Genomic DNA, 23,678 nt, shown 5'->3' with positions numbered 1-23,678 from the left:
ATTACGGTTTTGTAAATAGCAACTATGAGGATCAGCTAGATTTGGAGAGAATTTTGACCCACTCCAGCCCATATCCCCCCCCCCCGATACCCTCTGTCCCATCAAACCAGTTGTCAGGATGGAATGTAGACCTGCAGTTTAGTCCACAGTCGGCTGGCTGGTTCAATTATATTTTGGGGTTTTACCTCCATCTGGAAGCATGCTATGTTACCTGCATGGCAAAGCCCTACAAAAGTCTTAGGGTGCTCATATGACTGCTTTAGCATGCAGCTGTCCTTTTCCTTGTGCATTTCACAGCTCCCCACCACCACCACCAAGCTGTTCACATCAGTAGACCTTTATTAGGAATGGCTTAAGGACTGCAATCGCCGTGAAGATGGTTTGAGAAACCACACCATCAAAGGGTAACGTTTTATAACAAAGCAAAGGATGCATATGTATTTTGGATAACATCCTGTGAACACAGATTAAAAACCCAACGCAGGAAATAGGAGTGTGGGGACCCAGCCTCAGTCTTTGCAAGCAAGCTCAAGTTCACTTTCTTCTTCTTGAGGCAGCATGCTGGGAATATAATGCCAGAAACATTGATGAACAGCCAGAATGTCAGTCAAGTAGGAATGAAACTGGTCTTATGAGACATGCTTGTGTTTTTACTTTATGTCAATTGGATGCAAATGGAAAATTGGATGTTTATCTGACCCTCTTATTCTCCACCAACTTTTCAGTACATTTCTCAAATCAATTATCTCATTCAGCCTGACAGCAAAAATAAAAGTGGGTGGGGGGTTGAAAAACCCCTATTTAACTATTTGTGCTGGTGAAATATTGTGCAGATCATAATGCAGAGAGAGGAGATCCAGGAGTCAAAATGGAGAATCTATTTAAGCAATGCAATACACATTTTATAATGTGGCCACAGATCTGGTTAAAAAACAACAACCACTGCCACTTCTGAAATAGAAATCTTTTACTCTTCACTGCTCTGATTAACTTGGCTATATGAATGCAAAGCAGGTCTTGACAGCTTTCCATGAAAACAGCCAACCCTTTTCATGGGTTAACACCATTGTAACTTCCCTTTATACTTTGAACAGATTGCCATGGACACAGATTCAGAACCCAACCATTCACACCAGGTCTCTGAAAGTTTACACAAGTCTACAGAGTGAACAAAGCCAATAGTTTACTAGCACAATCTTTCGGATATATCTTCTGCAACATCTCCCGCTGTCTCTGAAGACAAAGTTAGTTAAATTATTAATATTAACCAACATGAAAGGTTTGTAATTTTCTCTGAAGTTCATAACACCTAGTTGTATGGAAGCGATAATATATTTCTCAAATTATACCATATTTTGATAAATAAAAATTGTGGTATTTGATGTGTTCTGCTTAATAAATAATGCTTTTTGTCATATATGTGAGGAGACAAAGCTCTATAGTTGCTGTTTTAGTGGGATATTCACTGCTGGGAAACAGAAAAACCTGCAAATTTTTGAGGAAAATAATGACGGTGACCACTTGAAGGTGGGGTGAAAGGTGAGACATAGGTGAGACAATATTGCTTCTGGACACTATATGTGTGTTAATACAGGAGTAATGTCTGAAGAAAGAGCTTGTTCTGCAGCAGAAAAACATGTGTTGAGATGCACCTATACAAGCCCAAGATTTGGTATTTGCATTCAGGTTTCATATTGCTCCTTTTACTTTTCATATTCAGAATTCACCTCTATGTACTTCATCAACAAACAAGCAATTTGTGGTTTTTTTAATTCCCACACCATTTGGAAGGCACACAGAAATATTCTGCTTATAGCAAAGCCTCAAAATGTGGAAACGGTGCCAATATTTGCATTATCATAAAAGAGGCATCTTGTTTATTCCTTAACCAAAGCAATCTGGGGCTCTTATTCTACTGAAGTCATTTTCCCTTTTACAAAGCTCATGGGTTTTAATAAAGGCTCCTTTTTTTTCATCTGGAATCTAATTTTGTAGCATACAAAGCTAATTATGGAGCTAGTGTATTTGCCTTTGATCTCAAAGGCTGGAAATTTACTAGGCTCGGGGTTAATTACTACTTTCTATCACAAGCCTTTTTTTAAAAAAAAAACCTTCATAAGTCAAGGGTAGATGTAACTATTCTAATCATATACCCTCATAGGAACAGAATCCACAGTATACAAAAAAGCCACTAATTAACACGAAGAGCTAAAAAAACACGGAACACAAACAAGCAGCATTTACACCTTCAGAATAGTTCTCTTCTTGATATTAATTGCTAGATCGTGACTTTTAGTAGAGAGAATGCTTGAACTGATGCATTTAACAAAATTTGCATTTATTAACTTCTTGCTTTTCCTATCCAGAGTAGTATCTGGCTTTCTTCCACCTTTGCGTAGGCGTAATATGTCTTCATTTAAATTTGTTTGAGCAGTTATTATAATCTGAATATGGCTCTTAAAATGGCATAAACACCCTGCCTTGGACAGCTGCAGTAAAATTGTACACACGGTTCTGAAGAGCTACTGACTTTGTGTCATAGGCTCCTCCCAACCACAGTCTGCCTGGCTTTCCCCCCACTTTCCCCCATTTCACATCCATTTTCAGCACTGAAAGCTTCCTTTCCCTGGTCCTCTTTCCATTCCTTCTTTCCTCTCATTTATACCCCGAGGGAGTAAATCCAGAGGTTTCTGCCTGTGAAATTACCTTTCTCACTTGATTCTTTATAGCTGTGAGTTAAGCTTTCCCATACAGAGGAAATGTGGATGCCAAAGCAATGCTATAGCCTCAGCAAATATTAATAAAAAGTGGTACAGAGGCTAAATGTTTAGGAGTAAAGAGGGGTGAAGAGCTAATCTCTCAGTTTGCACATCTTGTGTAAGACTTGCCGTATTTTTCGCCCTATAGGACGCACTTTTTCCCCTCCAAAAATGAAGGGGAAATCTGTGTGCGTCCTATGGGGCGAATACAGGCTTTCGCTGAAGCTTGGAGAGCGAGAGGGGTCGGTGCGCACCGACCCCTCTCGCTCTCCAGGCTTCAGGAAGCTATCAGCAAGCCTGGGGAGCTCACGGGAGTTTCCGCAGGGCTCCCCACACTGCGGACAGCAGCCTGCTGCACGGAGCGCGGGGCGCGCTGAAGCAGAGCGCCCCGCGCTTCGGGCAGACATCGGCCAGCCCCACAAGCTCGGGGGACAGCGGGGAGGCGCAGCACCGCTATCGCGCTGTTTCCCGACCTGGTTTTTTTTTGGGGGGGGGAAATGTTTTCCTTTATTGCCCCCCCCAAAAAAACTAGGTGCGTCTTTCTAACTAACTGCTTCTTTCAGGTATCCTGACCCTCACTTCTCTTTTGCACCATACTCAGAAAATATGTAGTTACGGGTGGTTTTTTCTTTTTACATTTTAATAATAAAAATGCATATATATTTCCCCCTGAAACTAGTAAGGAACACAAGTTTATTTTTAAAAAACCAGATATGACCTGCAACAGCATGTGTATTTAGGGACAGCCAGTGCTATCTGGACCCAAAGTATTCGCTTAAGGCCCCAAGAGAGACTGGAAGGAAATCTCAAACCCTTGTAAAAAAAAAATTATTTTTATATGTGTTGGAAGCCGCCCAGAGTGCCTGGGGCAACCCAACTTAATTCATTCTGGAGGTCTGTTCTTAACCTGAAACCGTTCTTAGCCTGAGATACCACTTTAGCTAATGGGGCCTCCCGCTGCCGCAGCGCAGCTGCCATGCGATTTCTGTTCTCATCCTGAGGTAAGGTTCTTAACCCGAGGTACTACTTCCAGGTTAGCGGAATCTGTAACCCAAAGTGTTTGTAACCCGAGGTGTTTGTAACCCGAGGTACCGCTGCAATTTTTAACGTATGTTTTGGCATTGTCACCCACAGCTGCAAAGTCATCTAGCTTACGTATAGATGTTCACAAAAGTGTTTCTACCCTCAGTGATATTTGTTCCATAAATAAGTGCTAGCAATCAACAACAAGCACTCAGTTCACTCAGATCGTTAGGACCAGCTAAGCAACTGCATTAATTCCCTGAATGAGGCATATTGGCAATATACACAGTGATGCAATAGCACAAAACACTGAGTTACATAGTGACCGAAACAATATTGCAGGTGAAAAATATATGGGCAAATGTTTAGATTTGTTTTCAGTCTTGGCAATGCAAAGCCTATTCTTACCATGTCTGCAGAAAACAAAGGTGCTACTAAATTCATAATAAAAGATGGATCAAGATAGAATTAGATTTGCATGCCTGATATTATGCAGCTGACTTCATTAAGTCATTGGTTTAGTTTTATGAAGCAATGCAATGTTTTGAACAATGTACCTTTCATTCAAAGTAATTTCCAACAAGAAAAGAAAGGGGGTGGCAGTTCCTATGGTAGAGCAGGAAATGACTATAAGGTTATTGACATCTAATGGGGAGCTTATAATAATGTAATGGAAAAAAATCAGGCATGCAAGCTGAATTTTTAAGATTATTGTTTCATTATTAAGTGTCATCATACAGTGCAACCTAATGACTTCTTTGGAGGAGAAAAATATAAATAAATATTAATAAATCTAAATTAAAAGATGTCTTATAGTCCTTTTAGGCTTTAAAAAAGTGAGTGAAACAGGATCCCGAGGCCAAAGAAAATATAAAATTAACCAGCTTATATACACTGGGCTTCCACTTATAAGATTCTATCAAGATGTGACTCTTAGATGGCTCTATAATTTTTTTAGTTTTTTTTTTTAGTTATTTACAAAATATTTTCCCCACTTTTAAGTCCCAGATGCTCAAAAAGCAGCTAACAAGGGTCATTGTTATATAATCACACTGTTCTTTAAAAGTTTTATTTGCATCTTCTTCATGTTAGAAAAGCTTGTTTCATCCCTGAAGTGTGTGTGTGTGTGTGTGTGTGTGTGTGTGTGTATCTCAATATTTTTTATAAGGAAAAAGTCTCTGTGTGGTGGACTTCCCATGTCATTCTTTGTATTTAAAGGTTTCTGTTGCAATTATCACAAGCTTGCATTTCACCACATTCTAGTCACCATTCTAGCCACATTCTAGGCTTTAAAGTTCCTAGTATAATATTTTGTTATAAAAAAAAGATTTAGCAGACATTTGGGATACAGTGACCAAGTTGGCATGTAAAAACCACTCACTGTAATTCAGACACTGGCGGAGCTTGCGAGGAAATGAGGGAGAAGTAATCAACTTGTGTCAATAATATCTGTTGGCAGGGTGCAATGAACCCTCAATGTGGAGGGGGCACAGGAGGCTGAATGTGGGCACTGGGGGATCCTTCTGAGTATGAGAGAGGAACCACCGGCCACTGAGGCCGCTCTGCGCATGGTCTCCTCCCGATGATGTGATAGAACATATGTGCCATGCATCGCACATATGACATCACACGTGTGACATACACCAGGCACATGACAACACACACAAGCAATGCATGCTGGGCCTCCTCAATCTTGGGCATGAGACGGCACCGCACACCTGTGTGGTTGGTCATCAGCATTGGCCTCAGCTGGCTGCAGGGACTGACAAGATTGCCTGACAAAATGTAAAACTTTATTGAGCCAGTTGGGGTCTGGTGGGTGGGTGATGGTTGGGTGGTGGACGTGGTAGGGCTGGGCTTCTGTGGGATCCACCCACACAGTTGTCCTGCCTGCCCCTTCTCTGTGTTGTGGCTGCCCAGAGGTAGGCAGGCAGCTCATATGTATGGCCTTGCTGTGGAATTATTCATTTGCTATATTCATAGCCAGGAAGGAATTTGCCTGCAGATGCATTGGGCCTGTCTTCCTTGTTGCAATTGCCAGAACTTTTGGCAGAAAAAGGCATTGGATTGAATCCTTAGTCTAAAGCTGGGGTGTTGGGTAGCTAGGTAGTTGCCCCACCCCCAAAATCCAGGATAGAACTCAGGGTACTCCAGTAAAGGGGTCCAAGGCAGGGGTCTGTCCAAAAGCCTAGAGGGGGCTAGTGGGCCATAGAACACTGTGCAAAGTCTTGCGATTTCCCTACAATATGTTCTGAAAAGTTGACCTTAGCTGCAACAATCATTGCATATAACAGTGTGCAGTACTAAGACCATAAATATTGCAGTTTATGATGTGGCTGTTGACTTTTAAATAGAATCGTAAAATCATGGAGCTCGAAGGGACCATGATAGTCAATTGTTTTGTATGACAGGAACTACAGGCAAGTGCTTCCTTGTCATGTCACAGTGCTGTGGGCATCAGAAAAGTTGCACCTCCCAAAATCCTCCTTTCTACTCGGCTATTAAATATACAGCACGTACTGCATCTGCAGATCCTCCAAGTGTCCCTATTTTTCAGGGAAAGTTCCGGGTTTAAAGAAGTCATCCCGGTTCCTGATTTGATCCCAGAATGACCCGCTTTTCCTTAGGATGTCCCTGTTTTCATTTGAGAGGGTGCAGAGGGTTGGAGGGTGTGGAGTTATGCAACCCCCCGAGCCAAGGAGATAAGCAACTATATAACCTTTAGAAGACATCTGAAGACAGCCCTGGATAGGGAAGTTTAATGTTTTAATATTTTTTATACATGTTGGACTTCTGCCAACCTAGCAGTTTGAAAGCACTTCAAAGTGCAAGTAGATAAATAGGTACCACTCTGGCGGGAAGGTAAACGGGGTTTCCGTGCACTGCTCTGGTTCGCCAGAAGCAGCTTAGTCATGCTGGCCACATGACCCGGAAGCTGTACGCCGGCTCCCTTGGCCAATAAAGCCAATAAAAGGTCCCTTTACCTTTGATACATGTTGGAAGCTTTCTAGAGTGGCTGGGGCAACCCAGTTAGATGGGTGGGGTATAAATATTATTATTATTATTATTATTATTATTATTATTATTATTATTATTATTAAATAGGAAGTCCCTATTTTAATCAGAGAAATGTTGGAGGATGTGCATCTGGACACCCAAATACGGTATGTGATAGCATCCCATCTCACACAGCAAAGTGGAGGTGGATTGACATATAGAGAACTGAACTTTTTTACTTGCTCGTGTTCACGTGCTGCAGCTGCTGCATCATGTGAACATTAAGATTCATTGTTCTGGCCTGCAGCACAGTCAATGCCTCATGGAAGTCCAGCTGGGACACAATAGCTATAAACATCAGCCAATAAAAAAGCAGTGAATTAGTGTCATAGTTACATAAGTAAGACTTTTAAGAGGGCAACATATGCTTATTCCTTTGGATGATTAGCCCTGTTTCTGACACATAACAACACACTCTGTTCCTCATGCTATCTCCTGAGGCTTTCCCTGAGAGCTGAACAGTTTTCCAGAAAGCCATGTATCTTGAATGAACAGAAAATCAGCTTATTTAGAAATCATATATGCATGATACAGAGTGTAAAATTATAACAAGTCATGCCAAAAACTAATGAAAGCAGAGCATTTCAGGAAGAAGGAAGCTTGCAGAACTTTGAAGAACATTTCAGGTTCTTAGGATTAATCCTAACAGCTGGCTCTCAAATCTAGCTCTATACATAATTCTAGGACTAGATTAAGCTAGGATTTTAAAATAGCTGTTAAACCCCCTTACACCAAGTTGAAGATAGCTTTTATATATTATTTTGCAGGAACAGAAACTTGAATTGACCAAAGTATAAAATCAAGCATGCTTCATTTCCTCAGGGCTTGCATCTGTCATATTGAACAAATATGTACGTGACAGAATTACACATGGAATACACTTGCCCATGTGTGACATAATACCCATAGCTAATGATTTACTGAATCCATCAATGCAGTAGGCAATAAATCACATATATTCCCCAGCCCATGTGCAAAGAATTTGGTACATTGCTTATACTAGCCTAGCCGAATTTGTTTTATGAGCAATTTGAAGATTGTGTTGAAAACACATCCTTAAAGAGAATGTCAGTTGAGCTTTATAAGCAATACTTGGCACTTGAAAGTATCTTTCCCCCTTCTTTTCTGTGAGTTCTTCTTCTTCCACTTCAACAAACCTCATTCCAAGCATCTACTTCCAGATCAAACAGAAAGACTGTAAGTACATCAAGGCATTGAAGACCTTGTTCCTTTCCTTTCTCAACACTACAATAAGCATGACCCCCTGCCAATGTCTGTAATAAAAGTACAGGTCAAACGTTACAAACTCCCAACTGTTTTTCCCCATCCACCTAGATTCTCTGTGCCACATCCTGTCCAGTTCTTAATAGTGCTTCATCACTAGTAAGAGGTAATTTGAATCACAGCAATAAAGGGCTTACTCCTTTTCATTGTTACCATATAATCGCAGGCAGCGGTGCGGTGCCAACTTGAATAAAATATTGGCGGGGGGCAGGTAAGCCCCCCCCCCCGAATCTATCACATGATGCAGTGCACGCACACCATTTGAATGACAATGCCCATCAACTTTTGCGGGGCAGCCCCCTCAAATAGTTTGTTGGGGGGCAAAGACTCTAGAAGTTGGCTCCTATGATCACAGGAGATATACTAGGTGGCATTGATTCCCAAAAAGCAAAATAAGGCCCAGATTTTGGTAATCATCAAGTAGGTCACCTCAGCCTAAATTGATAAATAACAGAAGGAACCCAGTTCCACATCTAAGTCATGATTACACAAGAATCTATTTTTTTCATTACTGAATCATGCCAGACAGCCCTACCTTACTAAACCAGTGCTTGAAGGGTGGGTGGGGTGGGTGTGGATGGCTTCATTTCAAATTAGCACAGACTTCGTTTGGTCTGTTATCAATTCACACCAGAGCCAGTGTGGTGTAGTGGTTAAGAGCGGTAGTCACGTAATCTGGGTAACCGGGTTCGCGTCTCCGCTCCTCCACATGCAGCTGCTGGGTGACCTTGGGCCAGTCACACTTCTTTGAAGTCTCTCAGCCCCACTCACCTCACAGAGTGTTTGTTGTGGGGGAGGAAGGGAAAGGAGATTGTTAGCCGCTTTGAGACTCCTGAAGGGGAGTGAAAGGCGGGATATCAAATCCAAACTCCTCTTCTTCTTCTTTATAGCTGTGTAAAATTCGGTATTTGCTAACAAGCTTGAATTAGTGCATCCACAATGAAAAGAACCATGCTACCATGGGGCTTATTTCTATTCCCTAGCCTTGCCCAAGCCAGAGTTGCTTGTAGAGCTGGCAGAGACAGCAGGTTGTGGTTTATAAAGCCATATACAACTTGGGAGCAGGATACTGGGAAGATCACCCACCCCTTATAAACCCAGTCGATGGCTATGCTCTGCAGGCGAGGAAGGCCTCCTACAGATATCATCTTATCAGGACGTCTGTTCCACACAATATAGGAGTCAGGTCTTTAGTGTCATGACATCCACCTTTTGGATTTCCCTCTCCTTAAATATTAAACCCTTCTGAAGGTATTCCTCTTCCAACCAGCCTTTTAAGTTGAGATGCAGTCTGCATCTATATTGGAATTATTAAAATAAGCTTTTACTGTTTTATTGCTTGTTATTTGCTGCCCTGGGCTCCTTTGGGAGGAATAGCAGGGTGTATATGCAATCAATCAATCCCAAGAGGGTTTTACAATAACTTGGGGAAAAATGGGATAGTTTTAGATCTACCTGAAAAGAAGTGGGATAGTATTCTACACCACACCATCCCACTTTGAGAACTACAACAGGTACAAAATCGACCTACTGCATTTGTATAGCTATTGTAAACATTTGAATATTTGGGGGACATTTAGCACATTTGCACACACATTCACATGGGTACATATGGATGTATAAATTTATCTTTCCCATCCCCACGTTTCCTCTGAGGCTTGCGCTCTAGGAGATGACACCGTGAGTCAGAAAAACCTCCAGCAGATTGTTCACTGCAGTCACGTTGCCATGAAGGGGAAAGCTGGAGCTCCCTCTGTGCAGATAATAAAGACTACTGGCTCATGGTAGGAACATTTCTCTGCAAGATTCCTACAAAACAAATCCCACAGCAGACAGCATGATTCAGAAAAGGCACAGAAGCGCTGAGAATTAAATAGCAGCAGCAGCACCCCGAATCTTTTTGTATAGACCTACTGGCCGTGAATGAAGAAAGAGAATAATTCCTAAGCTAAACTTATTTGTATGAACACTTGAATGACAACTGTTGAGTCCATTTTGTATTCAGTTGCTGACTACTGAAGTTTGATCTCTTGCCTTAACCAACAGATGCCAAATGCTGAAAACTCTCACGGAAAATGGTGACGCAGTGGTGCAGTAAACAACAATTTTACAGAACAATTGACAACTTAATGTGAAAATTATTGTTTCCCTCAGTTGCTGTTGTTGTTGCAGTATCAGTACAATATGACAATATGTGCTTGCAGCTCTTAAAAGTTTCAGGAGCCACGTGCTTCTTTGAAACAGGTTACAGATGTTCATGGTTTATGAATTATATATTACATTTTTATTCCAGATTACTCCAATAGACTTCAGTGAGGCTGCCTGAAGTGCCCAGATTAATCTTTTTCACCTGAAAACGCTTGAAAATATTCCTTCTTACATAACCCCCACAGTGATAAAACAGACATTTAACAGGGGATGCTAAAGCCCCTACAGAAATAAATGAAGTTGTTCGTGACAAACTGGGAGGGAAATGTCAACAGCCGCTTCAGTCCCAATATGGTGGCATAACAAACTCTAGGAAAGGCTATGAATAGATATTTATATATTTGTTATATTTTATCCCACTCTTTCTCCCGGGAACTCTGGGTGGCTAAATGCCTCTCATTCTTTCGCCCTTTATTCTCACAGCAACCTTGTGAGATGTGGTAGGCTGAGATATAGTGTCTAGCTCAAGGTCAGCCAGTGAACTTAATCTTAACCTAGTCTCCCTGGTCCTTCTGAGAGGAAAAAAGATGGCCTGTTTGGGACAGGGCTTTACTATCCTGGAAGGAGCAAGTTTACTGCTTGGAGGCACTCTTGGATCCAAGGAGCTTAAAGCTCAGGTGGCCTCGGTGGCTAATGGGGAGCCTAGTTCCTGCTCAAGAACCTGAAGTATGTGTTTTCAGGACCTACCCTATTAATGTAACTGTTTTTTCTTTTTTAAAATTTACTTTTAGTAAAGATTTTCTTGGTTTACACCAAAGTACATGCCTTGTCTCTCTTTTTCAGGTTGTACAAATCAGTTACATTTGTTGTGAGGCATTAGTGTTTGAGTAAAGGTTTCATAGACTTTGAAGACACTCGAACTCAGAACGCAAGGGAGAAACATGCTAAGAGGAAGGTACGCTTGGCAAATCCACACCACGACCAATTCCTGCCCAGGAACCAATGTCCCCACTGTGGAAGGACGTGTGGGTCCAGAATTGGCCTCCACAGTCACTTACAGACTCATTGTTAAAACCGTGTTTATGGAAGACAATCTTACCTGGCTACGAGTGATCGCCGAAGAACAAGAAGAAGTGTTGAGTACAGTATAAAGTTGGGGAAGAAGAGGGGGGAGAGGAGGGGTGGTGAGGCTTATATTATTTTGTATAGTGTACATGTGGGCAGGGTGTGGTTGGTTGTCTGCAGTGGGGTTTGTTTGCATTTGTGATGGGGGGAGGGCTTGTTGGGTCAGGTAAGCCACACTGATTCATATGCTGTTGGTGGATTCTTGTTGTTGTCTTGTTGGGCTGTGTATGTGATAAAGGGGAGCCATACCGGAATGAAGGCGTCCTCTTCTATTTGTCCCCGTCTCAGTTTCAGTTTATAGCTTTTCTAGTAAGACTGTTTCCCATACAATTTGATACCATTGGTCCATATTTACTCCTGACAGGTGCCTCCAGTGTCTGGCTATGAGGCTTCTGGCTGCTGAGAGTGGGTGGGTTATAAGCTTTGTATAATGTGAGTGGTCATTATGATCTGGGCAGAAAGAACTCAATCATAATCTTCAGAATTTTTGTTTTACTGCATAGCCTCCCTTGCAGCAACTCACAGAGCAGTACTGCTAGGTACCTTTGGCCACAGTTAAAAGGGAATAAGAGTTAAAGAAGATATGGTGAGGATTGTTATCCTAGCCAATCCTCAGTTTTGGAGGCTTCTCCCTAGGCAGCATGAGGAGTGTGGCAGAATATGACTTATTCCTTCCACCATTTTTAGTAGTCCCTTCAGTTCTATTATGTGTGCAGTATATAATAATGATGGTTCTTCCCCATTCACACCTATGGCTACCTTCACAAAGCCACAAAAAGGCATGTCCTAACTTAGTCATGCTCATTAATTTCAGGGGTCTTCTCTGGGTAAAACTTAGATGGATACCACCCATGGTATGGAAGCTATTATTACTCGCCTTGAGTAAATAGCTACCTATAGGACTGAGTTAAGCCAAAACAGTGCTGCACTGTGCTTCCAGGTCTAGTCAATATCCACTGGAAGAGAAGTAGGGAAGAAGAGGCTGAACCTGGCAAAGATGACCAGAGACCTTCCTTGCATTGGTATTTAACATGAGCTTTCAATATTTTTAATTTTCAGTGTTCCAGAGGTTCAGTGGATAGTCTGTGCTAAACAATGTCCCTCTTAAGACTTAAATTGCTTGAAGGAAGCCATTCCTATTAAATTCAAATTAAAGCTTTTCCACTGACTGCTGGAATACTGAAATTAGCTAATATACAACATTCAAGGCAACAGAAAGGAAACGCCTAAAGTCTTGCCAAGAAAATTTACATACACTAATGACTGTGTGTGAAATTCTATCACTGTGTGCACAGAAACAGGTCTTTATTCATCAAGATACATCTGGGTGCATTTATTTGTATACAATGTTTAGTACACAAAGCAATTGAAAGAAGAAAACTAGAGCTGCATGTTGATATTTGCGGGACACTATTTTTTTCATTTTCCAAAAACTTTCTAGTGATTTTTTTCTCTCTTCATTCTGCATTACCAGAGATAAAATATTTAAAGTTGTTACTTTTTCTGCAACAACTTTTCAGAGCTATCTAGACATCACTTAACGGAAGTGTTAGGCTCTAAGTCAATTTAGTTCCATTGATATCCTTAGGACAGAGCTGACTTAATTGGGTGGACGATTGAAGTTTTATTAATTCTCTAACCAAGCCAGAATTCTTCACATGCACAAAATATGTGACTTTAATTTTGCTAATAACATCTGAGATCAGTAACCCCTAATTTTCAAAGTGGGTCACATGAATGGGTGCTGGGATTAAAAACCTGTGAGAACAAAGACCAACAAAATGATCAGTGCAAAACTGCACTGCTCTGGTTGTTCCAGGATAAAAAGGAGCTACTGTCACAGCAACACCTGTAGCCATAAATATCTACAGCAGCAGCACTCTGCAGATTACTCTGCCACCCACTTTTACATTTTTACCAAATAAAAAGAGCTTCACTGCTATATCCACCATGGCAACACATTCTTGTCACTGAGAGCCAGATTCAGCTATCCATTTCTGTTAGAAGAAGCCAGTGCAAGAACTCCTGCTGGTGCAGTGGGGCTTTCCCCTCCCCCTACGTCTTCCCACCCCAAGTAGCAAGCAGGGGGAGGAAAGGGGAGATCATTTCATTGGGCAAGCAATTCCACTCTCAGTGTTTTCTTTGTAGCCTACTCTCCTTTAGCTTTCTTTTAAAACCTGTGCGCTATCTCTGTAGTCTCTCTTCTCTCAGTTCATCTGTTTTATTCCCTGTCCCTTATTGTTCTGTCTCTGTATCTCCATCTGTTATCTCCTCCCCTTTGCTTTTCATGCTCTATTTTTGCCCATGCCTTCCTATCAATGCTCCTCGTTGCTAAACAGCAACAGCACTAAAGGTGTCTACCTCCCAGTAATTCACATACTAATAGCTTCTGTAGTTATTACATACCTAGGTTTGCAACTATGTTGGGAATTGTATCTTCTCTCTACTGTTCTGTTTCAGCCTTTTCAAGTACCTCTCCTGTCCCAATTTTTTAGGAAACAAGTACAGTCCACCTTCTGTACCATAGATGCTTATAGCATTGCAAACAAAACCCGTGTACTGAAGTTGTATACATAAAGCTGGCATTTGGACACCCTTTAGTTATGCTGATGCAAAACCCTATAATTTTTTTATCACAACACACAGTGCTATTTTTCTAGAAAAAGAGATGCTGGAACTCAACACAAAAGCCTCCCTTGTTCTCTTATAATGGCAATGGCACCCACCTGAGAGGTGCCAGAACTGACTTCTGGCTGGAAAAAAGCCTTGACAATAGAGATGCTCATACAGCATCCCTCATAGGAGAGTGGGGTCATCCCTGGTGGCTATGCCCCTCTGCCACCTAGCATTCTGGCAATTCCCCATGCCAGTCATGCATTTAGCCAGTGTGTGAAGCAGTCCTATATGCATAGAATGCCTGCATTGCCATGGGGGAAGACTGGGCCTACCAGGACCTTATCTTACATGGAAACACTCTGCATGAGTAGACCGCATGCACATTAGGGTATTTAACACGTTGGCCAAACACCCAGCTTGAAGTGGGAGGTGTAGCATGGGTGCTTTTAGGGTCCCTGAGAGAAGGAGAAGCCAGGGTTGAGGATACTCTAGGCAAAGCCCAGGTGAGAGATGGGATGCATGGCCACTGTTGATATGTGTGAATTCTTATGCCATGGACTATGTGGGTGGTTGGAGGTACTGAAGATATAAGCGCTTTTTTGTGCTGCTCTTAACTGGATTGAGATTAATACCTACCTGCATTTGCTGTTGCCTTATTGTAGTAAAGGGGAACATATAGCCCTCTTGATGCTATTGGACTACAGAAGGCATAGGCAAACTCGGCCCTCCAGATGTTTTGGGACTACAACTCCCATCATCCCTGACCACTGGTCCTGTTAGCTAGGGATCATGGGTGTTGTAGTCCCAAAACATCTAGAGGGTTGAGTTTGCCTATGCCTGGACTACATCTTCCATCATTCCTAACCATTTGCCACTGCTCTTGTCATATCCTCCTGATCACTCCCTGACGTTAGAACATGAAGAAGTGCTAGGGGGATCAATTATAATGACTGTGTGAAAATACATTGATGAAAAGAAGGCAGACTCCAGAATAATACACTGTAGACACATGGAATTTCCTGTGAAATTGAACAGCAATTCTTCCTTCGTGAGGAAGCAGGAAAAAACTCAAATGAACTTAGTGAATACTGTTTGGAAATGTCTACTTTATGGGTAATTACTGGGTAATTATACTGGAATAGCCACTTACATGCAGCAGTAAGTGTTGAGCTCTAAAAAAAATATGTGAGGATGTGATAAAGCACAGAGTGGTACATGCCAATATAACATATTTTTCAACTTCCAAAAACGACTCCAGCACAAAACCACCGAATTACAACTAATGAAGTTCAGTTCTATCACCTGTGGCCTGAACCAAGATGATTTTAAAATTCCATTACAGATATTAATTAATATAAAAATCATGTCGTTGATAAGTCATTTTCAACACTGGTGTATGAATGTTTACTGTCCTTACTTCAAATGCATTTAAGCTTTAACATAATGTCAATCTGGTTTGTTTGCATTGTACTGCATTGCAGTCCCTGCCCACCTCACCTGTTTACATTTTTCCCGTCTACAGCTGCCAACATAGGGTAACACTTCATGCATCTGATGGACTCTAGTCTATGAAAACTTGTGCTATAATAGATGAATTAGTCATTAAAGCATCACAATACTTTTGCTAAGATAGTTGTCATTTTGGAAAATATTCCAGACTCTATGATACTCAATCTCTCCCCCCCACTGTATTATTAACGTGGTGTGATCTTGCTATGGCTACTTTAACAGTAATACCAGATAATCTTGCTGCACAACCTAATTTATTACATTGGGTTCAACACTGCCACTGTTCCACAGGTTCCAGAAAGCCTAGAAAGAATTCTGAATTTCAGATATACTATGAAAAAAACTGAGCCAGTGGCGACCATTGCCACCAGTTTGTTTGTTTTGTGATAAAAGTTTCAAAGCCCTGAAGTCGCATTTTATCTATAGTGAGGGTCAAGTAAACTGCTAGAAAGTAAGTAGTGTGGGACTGGGGTTGTTTTATAGTACGGTGGTACCTCGGGTTACATACGCTTTAGGTTACAGACTCCACCAACCCAGAAATAGTGCTTCAGGTTAAGAACTTTGCTTCAGGATGAGAACAGAAATTGTGCTCCGGCAGCGCGGCAGCAGCAGGAGGCCCCATTAGCTAAAGTGGTGCTTCAGGTTAAGAACAGTTTCAGGTTAAGTACAGACCTCCAGAACGAATTAAGTACTTAACCCGAGGTACCGCTGTAGTGTGTTCCTTAAGAAGCACATATGGGTTAAGAGAAACTGCCATGGAAATGAGAATTACATCTCTGTTAGCTGTGTATATTATTGGCCTGAACACAGAAGCATTAGGAATAGCCTCCATGGCAGCTCCACAAGGAGGTTATTACATCTGCAGTGGTTTATCTGATGGATCACTGATGTTATGTGGATTGCTTTCATGATCTTGAAGTGGAACTTCCATCAACCAGCCAAGGGAAAGGTATCTCAGACATCAGGTCAGTTTTTTCAAAAACTATAAAAGTATAGTGATTAAGAGAACGAGGTAAGAACTATAGGTGACTGTAGGTAAGCTGCAATATCTCAACCTAACAGCCTTCATTTGTAATATGGGAATAACAGTACCAGAAAAGGCCAATTCATTTCAATGGACTTGTTCTAAGCATGACAAAGTCTGGATCAGGCATAATATACACAAAGTGCTTTGAGCACTTAGAAAACATGCTGCATAAATAATTGTATTAACATTATTACCACTGCCAGAAGACCATGAATAACGCTCCCCATGCTGCAGAGACCCTCCACACGATAAGCTTAAAGTGCTGATTACAGCCACCACGTTAAGTAGATGCACTTGGGAAGACAACTGTTCCTAATCAGGGGAGGACTGGATGTAAATCAGTCTAAAACCCAACTATGGCATCCTACTTTATTCCCCCAGATTTAGTCTGATTGCTTCATTATTTAAGGATGTGTTGATGTGATGGGCAGAACAACTTGGATGTGCATAAATGTTACTTCCATACACTTCCTTGTGCATAGATGTTGCTCTATATAGATTTCACCATGGGATATGTTTTTTTAAAAAAACTTATTTAAGTTGCCTTTAGGATTATTATGACATCAGAAACAAAGAGGTGCAATATCAGAAACTAAACAAGAGATTAGGGTGCAATATTCCCATGTCTGGAGTAACCTCATTAGCCTCACTGAATTATTTTCTGAAGGTGACTTGTAAACTCACCCTTTCATACTCCTTGCCCACATTTTCTGCAGAGCAAGTTCATTTCTATCTGAAATCTTTGTTAAAACAGGGGCAGTGTGCCTTCGCAAAAATACTTCAGAAGTTTTGGGGGCTAAAAAGACCTGTATATATTACTAGTTAAGTTTCTTTGAAAGAGCTACCTGTACAGTGATGAGTACATTATTATTTTTTTACTTTGCTTACTTTTAGCTTATAGCTTTAAAGACTTTCCGTTTTAAAGATTTTCTTCCTGTTGATTTATGTTTCCTTATGCAGAACCCTCTGGTGTGTTCAAACAGAACTTGTCTTAATGAGATGAGTTTATAAGCACAGTGACAAGAGAGGTGCAATACTGGGAAAGCTCACAAATGGTGCGTGAAGTTTTAAGAATAAGGCTTTCAGCTGTGATACTCGATTTCTGGAACCGACTCAGTCGTCCAACCCTCGAAGGAAGACTTGAAGAACACTGTTTCAAGATAAATTGAAATTGTCAGCAAAAGAGCTGAACCTTCTCGCCCTTAAATTCCTAATTAGAGCAGCCACAGTGGGAACTGACCATTTAAATGACAAGTGCAAGAAAGAAGGAAAACAAGACTTGCTAAGATGACAGTTCTCAAACTAATTACTTTGCAGTAATCCCACAGTATTCAATGGAAACTACGTCAGATGCAAAGACAATGAAGGGAACCAAAGTAAGATTTAAGCCCTTTTCAGGCCTTTTTTTTTGGGGGGGGGGAACCAGTTCTTAAATAGGCTGAAATTCAATACTGTACTTTAGCACAACTAGGTTGCCAATTGGGGTGTAAGTGACTCAAGCACTTTGAAGAATGCTGTGAGGGGAAACAGGGGGCATTGTATCAGTTCATGATTACAACTTTGTCCCTTCCAGATGTTGCTGGACTCCCATCAGCTCCAGCCAGCATGGCCAGGGTGATGGGGATTGTAGTACAGCAACATAAGGATAGCTCAGCTGGTTAGAGCGTGGTACTACTAACACCAAGGTTACAGGTTCAATCCCTGTATGGGACAGCTGCATATTTAGGTTGAACTAGTAGATGATCCTCAGAGTCCACCTCTGATTCTATGATTTCGCAACATTTGGAGGAGAGCTCCAGGTTGGGAGAGGCTGCATTATAGTACAGTGGTACCTGGGGTTAAGTACTTAATTCGTTCCGAAGGTCCGTTCTTAACCTGAAAATGTTCTTAACCTGAAGCACCACTTTAGCTAATGGGGCCCCCTGCTGCTGCCGCGCTGCTGGAGCCCAATTTCTGTTCTCATCCTGAAGCAAAGTTCTTAACCCAAGGTACTATTTCTGGGTTAGCGGAGTCTGTAACCTGAAGCATATATAACCTGAAGCGTATGTAACCCGAGGTACCACTGTATCCACTCACCACTGTTTCTAAAATGAACTATTTATATGACGTGGCAAATGTATCCAAATACTGTAAGAGTAAATAACATTGCTCTATGGAAATTATTGCAACATACTAACAATTGCAAACTTTATGCTGTCTCATTTCTTATACATAGTGTCCACATACTGTTTTCGTTTGTTCAGCTTTTCAAATGTCTTGCAACAATCTAATGTAAAATTGTTAGTAATTTTCTTTGTACTCCAGCAAACAGTGTGGATTTGGAGAGACTTGTCATTTGGGGTGGGGTGGGGTAGATATAAACCCTCTGAATCTGATCTCAGCAGTATTTGCGGGTGAAACTTAACATATCATTTGTATCATTCTTGACCTTTTGCTCACCCTCTGGTTTAATCTGTGCACTGCCATTTATTTTCATATGGTCAAGATTCACTAAATAGGCCCCAACCAGTCTCAATGGAGAGAAATAAACAAAGACAGTACAAAAGATCATTCAGTTGAGGAGTTACCGCTGGCCATTAATGTGCAACCGGGCAATACTTTCCAGAGATTTAAGACTGGGGAGAGGCAAAAGACTAGTAAGGATGCCAAACACCCACACATTCATTTACACAGCACAGCTGAAGATATGAATAATGGTGTTCCCAAGAGGAGGATATTTCATACAAGTATATTATAAGCAACACAACACAAAACGAAGAAAAAAAGTTGCACTGAAATGAAGCAAATGAAATTGCAACAATGTACCATGAACTAAGTCTACATATCATGATCAATCAAATCACCACAGTCTTCAGCATCGTCATGGCAAACATTTTTCATGCTAGTATTACCAAATAGTTAAAGGTAAAGGGACCCTGACCATTAAGTCCAGTCGCAGACAACTCTGGGGTTGCGGCGCTCATCTCCCTTTATTTGCCAAGGAAGCCGGCGAACAGCTTCCGGGTCATGTGGCCAGCCTTGACTAAGCCGCTTCTGGTGAACCAGAGCAGCGCACAGAAACGCTGTTTACCTTCCCGCCAGAGCGGTACCTATTTATCTACTTGCACTTTGATGTGCTTTCGAACTGCTAGGTGGGCAGGAGCAGGGACCGAGCAACGGTAGCTCACCCCGTCACAGGGATTCGAACCGCTGACCTTCCGATCGGCAAGTCCTAAGCTCAGTAGTTTAGACCACAGCGCCACCCACGTCCCCACCAAGTAGTTACTATATATTTATTTATATCACACCTTTTCCCCAGATGGGACTCAAGGAGGTTATATGTATGCCCCATGTGCACAAACACAAAGATTTCCTCAATAATATTGGAACTAGACTTTTTTAAAAAAATGATTTTAAAAAATACAAAACCAAATGTTAGGCAAAGTGCAAATATTGCATAGATTAGAAAACAGTAACAGGTAATGAGCATCCGAATTTACTATGATACTCCAGTACTTGGTACAGTATATTCATTCAGGGGAACAATCCCATAGTTCAGTATAGAAGTCATTCTCACTCAAGAGGATCAACAACAGACTAACACTGAGATGAAACAAACTGCTATAGTCCCTTGAGTCATATTTGAAAAATAATCAGGGGCCTTCAGATGTATATAGCTAATGTTACACCTGATGTATGAATAAAACTCTTGATCTTATTGGCGCTGTACGTTTTAGTATGTCCAAGTTTCATATTCACATATCACAAATTAGCATTCTATTTTTCAATGTAAGCTTTGAGGATCTTCAGTAAGGAAATGTTTCATCAAGTCTGCAAAACTCAAGGTTCTGTTTTACGCCTTTTAACTAAGATGATTTATAATATAAAGCTACAGAAAAAGCAGGCTTTTTAAAAATAAGGCTAAATAAATATTCCTGTAATATTAAGGTTGCAAGCAACAGATGCAGACAAAAACTATCATTTCCTCATTATGAGGAAATAAATAAATTTCAAATACTGTTGAGTTTGCCACTGACTTCAGTTGGTGGATTTCTGCTACTATTTTGACCTACAATTGTGGACATACTAATTTCATTAAAATGACCTCTTTGTAAAGAATCAACCCCAAGCACTTAATAGTAACAATAAGAATGGCATTAAATTACTCAAGTCATTTTAATGTAACCTCTGTTGAACCAGTCACAGTTAGCTACAAATTAAGCCCTTCCAGCAGTCTTCAAAATGGGAACTCAGATTACTTTTATATGTGCAATAAATCATACATTTAATATAATGGCATCTCTTGCATAGCTGGTATATGACACTGATCCCTTACAGTTTACAAAGGTTTAATGAACCAAAAGCAGCAGCACCTATTGGACAAAAATGTAGGTTAATATCTACTTTAACTGTTGTAAAACTGGACATGGGTATAAATGACTGCAGGAAATATTTACTTTCACTCACAGCACAGGAAGCAATATGCTCCAGTCCTCTGTTTGGCAAACGCTAATAATGTAACCACAGACATCATTATATGTTCCATGCAAATAACAACCCGGCCGCGTATTTCATTTCATTTTACATTTATTGGACAAAATAAAAAAAAATCCTTCCATTAGCACTTTAGAGACCAACTAAGTTTGTTATTGGTATGAGCTTTCGTGTACATGATAGGACAGTTAGTTGTTTTGCTCGCACGCCTAGCTCATCTATTTGACACGATTCCTTCGAGAAATTCCCACCCTCGCCTGCTCTCACTGCATCCCACTTATGACACCCCCACCCCCAACCTCATTGGACACAAGTGTCATTCATGTCAATGGCAACAGCTCTCACATTCGTGGCTTGCGGTTGCTACTCAATGACAACTGCCCGAACACGCAGTGCAATCCAACACAGAGCACATTGCACAGGCAGGTCGATGCCTGTTTCCAACGCGTTGTTTGGACTGTAGGCAATTTCTCATTCAGTGACTCTCTTCCTTCCCTCTCTCTCTCTCTTCCTTATGTCATGTGCAGATGCCAACAGGAGCGCTTCCTCCTGCCTGGCTAGGCAGAGAACAAATGGCTGAAGCAGCAGCATCTCCCCGCCCCCTGCCCCCCATGTCCCTGCTTCCTTGTGCACAGCTTATGCCTTGGGGGCATCCTTCCTTCCTGCTCTGCAACGCAACCAAGCGAGGCTTTCCCTTGTGGTTTCACAGTTAAGGCAAAAGGAAGGGGGAAGGAGCCCCCTCCCCCAGCTTCCTCCCAATCGATGTGTCTGCTGGCAATTCTGGAGAGAAACAGGGGCACCCCGCCTGGAGCAGGAGGTCAGGAGGGTGCACAGGTGCCAACTTGAATAAAATACTTGGGGAGCACAGATACACCCCGCCCCTCATAGTTGATCACATTACGTGGTGCATGCACACCATTTGAATGGCAATGCCCATCAATTTTGGGAGCCCCAGTCTCCTCAAATATTTTATTGGGGGGGTGAAGACCCCTCAGCCTCTAGACATTGGCTCTTATGGGAGGGTGCCAACTTGAATGAAACAATGGCGGTAAGCCCATGGACATAGCCAGGATTTTTGTTAGGAGGGGCAGGCCTTTTGTTGGGGCGGGGGCAGAACCTCAGTTTGCTAATGCATTCTTATTGATTTTTATTTATTATTGGTGGGGGCCAGCTGCCCCTCCCTGCCCCCATTGGTTATGCCCATGGGCAAGCCCTGCCCCACATAATCAAATCGGCATTTGAATTGCCCCCCTCAAATATTTATTGGGGGGGGCAAAGATCCCTTAGCCCCTAGAAGTTGGCTTCTACGGGGGGGGGGTGCCAACCTGAATAAAATATTGGGGGGTAAGCCCATGGACATAGCCAGGATTTTTGATACGGGAGGCAGAACCTCAGTTTGCTATGCATTTTTATTATCGGGGGGGGGCAACTGCCCCTCTCTGCCCCCCCAGGCTATGCCCATGGGTAAGCCCCGTCCCACACAATCGATCCGGTGCACGCACACCATTCAATAGCAATGCCCATCAACTGGGGGGGGGGAGCGGCCCCCTCAAATATTTTATTGGAGGGGGGGGGGAAATCCCTCAGCCCCTAGAACTTGGAATCTTAGGGGAGGGTGCCAACCTGAATAAAATAAGAGGGGTGAAGCCCCGCCCCACATAATCGATCGCAAGAATCGGAGCATGCACCTCATTCGAATGGCGATGCCCATCAATTTGGGGGAGCTCAAATATTTTATGGGGGGTTCTGAAGGGACCTCGGTCCCTCGGAGTTGGTTCAGGCTGGCCCGAGCTTCCTTCATGAGAGACCCTGGGGAAACAGCAGGTGCTTCTTATTCTTCCTTCCTCTTCTTGTTCCCTCAGGGGCTCTCCCTCCCTTCCACTCACACGCGACGGAATGGCTGCCCTGCACCTCAGGCTCCGCGCACATCCCGAGAAGTCTTGCTCAAGTTTGGGAGCGAGGGGAATGGCAGACCCCCCGGTTCGAGAGAGGGGACCTCCCGCCCCGGGGCCCGTGAGGCTGGAGGCGAGGCGACGCCGGGCGAAGTTGCCTCCCTCACGCGCCACAAACACTCACCGAGTCGGCAGAGGCAGAAGAAGAAGAGCGGCAGGGACGCGAGCAGCCAGCGCCGGAGGATTCGCATTTCCACACCGTCTCGGCTGCTGCTTTCCTCCCCTCGAAATGGAAAAGAAAAACACCGCCCTCTATTCGCTCGGTTCTCTCCGGGCTAAGGAGGGCGTTACGCCCGATGGGGAAGGAAGCGAGCGAGAGAGAGAACGAAATAATCCCCGCCGAAGACTCTCTCTCTCTCTCCGCGAGGGACTTCGCAGCCTCCTCGGACCAAATGCGCTCCGAGAGAGCGCTGTTGCAGCTCGCGCGGCCGGTGTTTGCGCGTGCGCGTCTGCGCGTAGCTGCGAGGAAGGAGGAGGGGGGACGCATCTAGCTCGCGCGCGCGCTACGCTGGAAGAAAAGAGCTGCGCGCGAGACGCAGGCGGAGTTGGCGCGCGAGCGCGACTTAGAAGGAGCAAAGCGCGGGGAGGGGGAAGGTTTGGCGGGAAGGCGCGAGGCGGGGGGCGAGACGAGAAGCGCCCCGCGTGAGGTGAAAGAGAGCGCCTGAAAACCAGGCGGGAGGCAGGGACCCCGAGCATCCTTCCTTG

General features: G+C 42.7%; 1 protein-coding gene across 6 annotated transcripts in view; it reads right to left on the bottom strand.

Moving 5' to 3' along the window:
• Positions 1-23,427, bottom strand: part of PTPRZ1 (protein tyrosine phosphatase receptor type Z1) — a 117,316-nt gene extending 93,889 nt beyond the window's left edge. For 3 of the 6 annotated variants that reach the window (XM_081211355.1, XM_081211356.1, XM_081211357.1), the window contains exon 1: positions 23,098-23,426. In XM_081211355.1, the coding sequence (XP_081067481.1) occupies positions 23,098-23,164 (67 nt within the window). In that variant the 5' untranslated portion in view covers positions 23,165-23,426. Of the gene's footprint in view, positions 1-23,097 lie in introns of all 6 variants that reach the window. The other 3 variants (XM_081211358.1, XM_081211360.1, XM_081211359.1) reach the window with 3 other exon arrangements.
• Positions 23,428-23,678: the final 251 nt, after the last annotated feature.

The sequence above is a fragment of the Podarcis bocagei genome (genome assembly GCF_964188305.1).
Source record: "Podarcis bocagei genome assembly, chromosome: 10".
NCBI lineage: Eukaryota > Metazoa > Chordata > Lepidosauria > Squamata > Lacertidae > Podarcis > Podarcis bocagei.
Note: the sequence above shows the minus strand (reverse complement) of the source record. Positions and strands in the feature narration are given on the sequence as shown.